General features: G+C 28.8%; 1 protein-coding gene across 1 annotated transcript; it reads right to left on the bottom strand.

Annotated features, from left to right (window-relative positions):
* Positions 1-4,395: 4,395 nt before the first annotated feature.
* On the bottom strand, positions 4,396-5,325 carry SdhCL (Succinate dehydrogenase, subunit C-like). The gene is made up of 2 exons (XM_065498511.1): positions 5,191-5,325; positions 4,396-5,127 (listed from the first exon to the last, which is right to left on the bottom strand). Coding segments are annotated over exons 1-2 (609 nt in total). The 5' UTR covers positions 5,193-5,325; the 3' UTR covers positions 4,396-4,520.
* Between the last annotated feature and the right edge of the window lie 1,732 nt (positions 5,326-7,057).

Genomic DNA, 7,057 nt, shown 5'->3' with positions numbered 1-7,057 from the left:
ATGAAACATTCGAAAAACATATGCAAAAATGTTGTAGGTGTTGTACAAAATATTTATATAGAAATTATCAACAACATTTGTACAACTATTGTAGATTCAGACGACTTATAACTCATACGACTGTACAACGTCAGTTGTGAATTGAACAATTATATCAATAGTATTTTCCTGTAAGAGGGAAACATAAATGCAGGCCTCATATTTTTTGTTTGAATAATTTTTAATTTGTTCAAATATTTTTCAATTTTAAAACAAGTTAAATTCCAGCAAAATATAACAAGTGCTTGAATTTTTATGGCTATCATTTATTCAGTTTATTCACACTAATTCTATTTGAAGTATTTAGTAAATTTTCAATATCACAATTTTCTGATCAACATACTATATTTGAGGAAAACTTAAACGTCCTGTGTCCTTCCTTATATGTCCTATCGAGCTTTCAACAGACGGACGGACGGACATAGCTAGATCGTCTAAGAATTTTATAAGGACCCATAATTTGCATACATTTTGGTTCTACGACCAACATTTCGATGTATTATAAACGGAATGACAAAATCAATATACCACCCATCTTTTTGGTGGTGTTTAGAAAAAAAAACTCCGTACATAAACTTCAAACTGAATGATATGTATGCTTAACATACATAGTGTATGATATAGAAATATAAACTAGTTAAAGACAACTATAATTTATCAGAAAAGATAATGAGATCTGCTTAAATAAGATACAAACTCATGTACTTGCAACATACATATCATCACATATATATATATACAAACACAACTACAAAATCATAAAAAAGGAAACACTTAAATCCTATTATATTCTTCTACGACTATGCTTTTTTCAGCAGATTTAAAATAAAGTTAGCGCTGGAGTAAGGGTGTGGTACAAATCTGTGTGTGTGTTTTCATACAAATCCATACAATTCAATCTATTGCTGTGTGTATTTGGGTGTGAATATGAATACATTTTTCCCTGTATGGTTTTCAGTATTGCCTGTCTACTTGTAGGTCAGTTAAAACATGTATCATTTACTATAAAAGTTTTTTTCTTTTTCCTTTTTTATTTATTTGAATTTTTGAATATGTTGTTGTCATTTCAGTTTTCATCTATGTGTGTTGCTGTGAACAGTGTTGATACCCAGCTGTTCTAAAAGTAGTTAACGGCACCCTTAAGAACACACCCAGGAAAAAAATATATACTTGTACATTAGAGTGTCCCTGAAAACTTTAGCAATGACCAACAAAATGTTTAGCTTGTTATAGGAAGGGCAACCCGTGCCGACTTTCGATTTAGTTTTAAGGTGCATATACAAGGGGAAAAAATTAAATTAAAAAAAAAATTAAATTAAGTTTTTGTAAAAATTTTGCCATTAAATAATTACTTTTGCAATTAGTTTAAAATAATCGAAATGTGTTCGTATTTGTCGTTGTAATAAAATATAAAACACAAAAATTGGTTAAAAAATGTTAAAGTTATTAAAAAATCGCCAGGCCATTAACGTGTCTCAGGCCACTAGAACAAGAAATGTAGGAACAAAATTAACATATTTTGAGAAATATTAAAATAAAAGCTTATTTTTACTTAAAATATATCCATATTTACTTTTATATGAGTTTTTGTCTTCTTAGGATACCGTTAATCTATTCGCTGGTATAGCCAAAAAAAAATATTTTTTTTAACGTTTGTTTCGAATCTCCATTTTCAAATTTTTAAAAAATTTGTTAAACAAATTTCAGAATTTTTTAATCATCACTTGGGGATTTATTGCCAACATAACAGGGAATAAAAATGTGAAAAAATTATGTCAATACCTCCTATAGTTTTTCCGTACCTTCGATTTAAATTTTGCGATTTTCGAGAAAAACTAATTTTTTGGCCATATTTTGGCGAATGAGCCGAATTTCCTTACTGTTATGATTTTTAAGTAAAAGCTATTCAGAATATTATTGCCCATGTAATTTTAGATATAGTCTGAAAGTTTTACTAAAATCGGAAAACGTCAATCCTTAAATCGAGAAGGTCAAAGGTCAAATTTTTCAATATTTGGAATTTCTCATGGAAAAATAGCGAAATGTTATATATTTATGGTACGATTTTGATGAAACTCAAGAAAAGTATAAGATGATGTCTAGTATTTATAATAACGCACACAAATTAAAATTAGCCCCTAATAGCACTTAGGGTTAAAATGACCCTCAACTTTTAAAATCACGAAAAACACATACAATATAAATGCTGCTATTTTTTTTTATCAAAATTACACTAAAGGGTTAAAATCAATTTGATTATTCAAAAATCCTCAATAAATATTAATTACGCTATTAAAACAAAAATCAGGTACAAATACAATATTTTGCCGTTTGAAAAATGTGTGGTCAAATTGAACAAAACTGTGAACATTTTTGAAAATGGCTTATTAATACTATTTTCTAATACACAATACAATATTTTGAAGTTTGTTTCATATAAATTGAAATTTTTTTATGGTTTTAGGAGTTTGGGGTTATTTTAACCCCAAGTGCTATAAAGGGTTAATTTTTATTTTTCTGCTGTTTTTGTAAAAACTAGACTTTGTGTTATAGTTTTATTAAGTTTCATCAAAATCGGCCCAAAAATATATAACATTTCGCTATATTCCCATGAGGAATTTGAAATATTGAAAAATTTGACATTTGACCTTCGCGATTTAAGGTTTAAAGTTTTCCGATTTTAGTAAAACTTTCAGACAATATTTAAAATTACATGGACTATAATATTCTAAATAGGTTTTACTTAAAGTTTATAACAGTAAGGAAATTCTGCTTCGAAAATCGCAAAATTTAAACCGCAGGTACGGAAAAACTATAGAAAGTATTGTCATACTTTTTCATATTTTTATTCCCTATTATGTTCTCAATAAATTCCAATGTGATAATAAAAAAAATTCTGATATTTGTTTAACAAAATATTTAAAAATTTGGAAATGGAGCTTTGAAACTGCCGTTAAAAAAATTATTTTTTTTGGCTATACCTGCGAATAGATTAACGGTATCCTAAGAAGACAAAAACTCATATACAAGTAAATATGGATATATTTTAAGTAAAAATAAGCTTTAATTTTAATATTTCTCAAAATATGTTAATTCTGTTCCTACATTTCTTGTTATAGTGGCCTGAGACACGTTAATGGCCTGGCGATTTTTTAATAACTTTAAAATTTTTTAACCAATTTGTTTGTGTTTTGTATCTTATTAGAACGACAATACGTACACATTTCGATTCTTTTAAATTAAATTGCAAAAGTAATTATTTAATGGCAAAATTTTTACAAAAACTGAAAAAATTAAATTTTTTCCCCTTGTAAATGCACCTCAAAACTAAATCGAAAGTCGGCACGGGTTGCCCTTCTTAGAACAAGCTAAAAAAAATGTTGGTGGTATTTTAGGTCATTACGAAAGGTTTCAGCGCGTACCGTTTCAACATTTCAAAAAATTTAATTCTAAGGGACACTCTATTGTAATGTTTACCATAAACATATTTACAAGTTTATTAACAATTTTATGTTCACTGTAATTATTTATATGATTCCGGTAACCATAAGATGGTAAATTTACCATTCACATGATTACCGAAATCAGATATAGATTGTAGTAAATATATATATGATTATGGCAATTATGTTCATGGTGAATCATTATGCACTATCGTAATATATTGTTCTCAGATTATGATAACCATAAGCCAAGAACAACATAATGTGATAAATCCTTTATCATTAAATGGTTATCACAAACAGATACTTATTTACTACAATCATACATATGCTTGCTACAATAACTTGAATCGTAACTTTAGCAATTATGGTTACGGCAATCATATAAATAATTACAGTGACAATACAATTTTTAAAAAACGTAAAAATTTTGAAATGGTTACAGTAAACATGTACAACAATATTTTTTCTCTGCGTGCGGTAACTGTCACTAATGTCTGATCACCGGGCTGGCTCCAATTTATATATTTAAATGATAGATAAAATCACTAGTTCGAGTTCATTCAGAACTGCTGGGTAGTAGTTGTCCACTGTACTTTGACATAAACACACACACACAAACATAAAAAAATCTAATTTTCCACTTTGTAGCACATCATCACAATTTATAGAGAAAAAAAAATTTGTAGAATTTTTATACACAAAAAATGTATTTAGATACAAGCATGTGTTGATATGAGTTTAGCACTGCAGATAACCATAATATGCATATAATCTTCTTGTACATGTTAGTTAGTTGGACAAGTATGATCATTGATTTTTAGGATTAAATTAACATGGAGTTTTGATTTTGCATGTTTTTAAAAATGCTTAATAATTTTTTAATCAAGTTTTGTTGGAAACTAACAAAAATTTTAAAGCAAATACAGATTTAGTAAAGGCTTTTTAAAATGATATACATTTTAAATATTTGTAAAACTCTATATTAATTAATTTATTGAAATTGTTTTAAAAAATTATGGACATTCTCTCCAAATTTTATTTCCCCTTGTTCACCGATTCCTTGTCCTGTTTCATTTCCTCCCACTTCTCACATATATCTGCCATCATTCCCAAACACACTGCCAACCCAAAAGCAGCCATTATAGCTGCATATCCCGTGGCATAGAATTGTGGTTTCTCCAAAAGCTTAGATGTATCGAACAACAAATGGCGCACCCCGGCCACAAAGTGAAAGGCAAAGGGAAAAACAGCAACAATTTTAGCAGACGTCCAATAACAATCATCTAATTCAAGTTTCTTCAATTCATTAACAAAATAATCAACATTTTGATCGGATACCAGAGCCGTTACGCCCACCACCCACACCATAATACCCAAAGACAAGCCAGTCATTCTCAGAGTAATAGACATCATTGAGGTTATTTGTGGTTTGTAGATGGATAAATGAGGTGAAAGAGCACGTTTTAAACTTTCGTTTTTGTTAATGTAAGTTTTGGGTATTATGCGTGGTGCTGGTATGATTTTCATTTTAATCGGTGGCAAGTTGCAAGAAGCATACTGCAAATGCTTTAGTTGCCAATAAGTGGTTGTGAGCAGTAAGCGCGGTGTTGATTTTGGCAGCAAGAGTTTAAATAGGAGACGCCTGGTGAATGGAAAAAGTTTTTTATTTTCTTTATATTAAGAGAATAGTTTTATGAAAACTTACATTTTGTTATTCAATTTTAATAATTTTTGTTCTTTGTTTGGATTTTTCTTTTTGTATAATTTTTTTGTTGACAAAATATCAATTATAAATTAAATGTTTGAAAGAACTAAATCTTAATTAAAATTTTCACACACAGAAAAAACTTTCAACATAAATATTATGATTTGATTTTATGGTTTCAATCATGATATAAAAAAATTACAAGGTAGTTTCATTCATATTTTTTTGACAAGGAAGGGGATTTTTGAAGTTTATTTTATTTGTAAATATTCAGTGAAGCCTTGCCACATTTAAAAAAAGGTTACAATACTCTGAGAAATTTTCAATAAAATATGTGTAGTATGTAACAGTTCACAATACTGAAATTTATATTTAAAATAAATAAAAAACTGATTAATCTAAGACGTGTGCCATTATATCACATAGGCCATGACATAAGAGCTGCCCGAAGATAGTGATACCTTTTTCAATCAGATGTTTATGGTTCTGAAGCCTTATTTGAAACGCAACATAGGCTTTGTCTTCAATTGTATACCACCTTTGCTGGATGAGAGACGTTATGAAGAACGTGTTACCAATTATGCCGTTTTTCATTTATTGCGCGGGATGTTCGTGATTATGGCAATTTCCTGGAGTTTATATTGGAAACTATAGAGCGTGAACAAGCTGATAGTGTGCAGGGCTGTGGGAGTTTATTGAGACAAAGAGCGGCGTAAAGGGACAATTCCATTGCATTGCCGGAGACTTTGCAGTTTATTTTAGAATCTTTGGTGGCGGATAAGAAGTTAAAACCACAACAGAGCCAGCTGTTGAATGATATAGTAGAATATCGTCAAATATTCCACTGTATCATTCATCATACCAAATATCTGACAGTTGTCCCAATTGTCTCTCAAATCTTATTAAGAGATCACACAAACGGTTGTACATTCGTAAAATTGTTCTCTTATTCGTGGAGGTGCAAGAGGTTTGTGCGGGCAAACAGCTTTGTGATTTAGTTGCAGATATAACCACAATCAATCATAAACTAAATCCCCATGCTAACGATACTAAAGAATTGAAAAACTTGGCCAGAATTTTGTTGCTGCTCAATGCCTTGGATAAACGCACAATAATATTTTGAATAAAATATTTTTTTATTTTATTTATATTTGAAGTTCTATACTTCAATAAAGGCAAAAATCGGATTAAGTTTAATGAATATGGTAGCTTTGTTTTAGACATAAACTTCAAATCCTCTTTATTGTCAAATGCTTAATTAGGTTGAAATAAAGAGAAAATGAAACTACCTTGTATTTTTTATATCATATTTACCCCTATAACGTCAAACTTTGATTTTGATTTTTTATATTTTCTCTTGTTTGACGTTACAAGAAATGTATAATTGAGAATTTATTTTATAATGAGTGTACCTTATATTGTTGTGTCATGATTTCAATCAAAATAAAGATTAAATTCTACAATAACAAAAAATTACATGTTAGAAATTAAAAAAATATTTTCTCTTGATTTGTGCAAAATATAAATTTTTTAACAATGAAAGTGTACTAAAAGTGTTTAAAACAAGTAAGAGTACTATATTCGGCCGTGCCGAATCTTAAATACCCTCCACCTAAATATGATGGTATAAAAGCTGAAATAATATAACAATTGTTAGAAAGACTAGTTTACGCAGTAGATATTTTATTTCAAATGTACAAAAAATTGTATCTAATTCAGTTATTTATAACTGAAATTCCTATTACAACGTTTGACACAATTAATTATTGTCTTTTAATTGAGAAATTGTCGTCTAAATTTAATTTTTCTAAATCTTCGTGTAAATTATTATTTTCTTACATAGGTAACCGTAAACACTTTGTTGGAA

Source organism: Calliphora vicina, chromosome 1 (assembly GCF_958450345.1).
Source record: "Calliphora vicina chromosome 1, idCalVici1.1, whole genome shotgun sequence".
Taxonomy (NCBI): domain Eukaryota; kingdom Metazoa; phylum Arthropoda; class Insecta; order Diptera; family Calliphoridae; genus Calliphora; species Calliphora vicina.
This window is presented reverse-complemented; position numbering and strand designations above follow the sequence as displayed.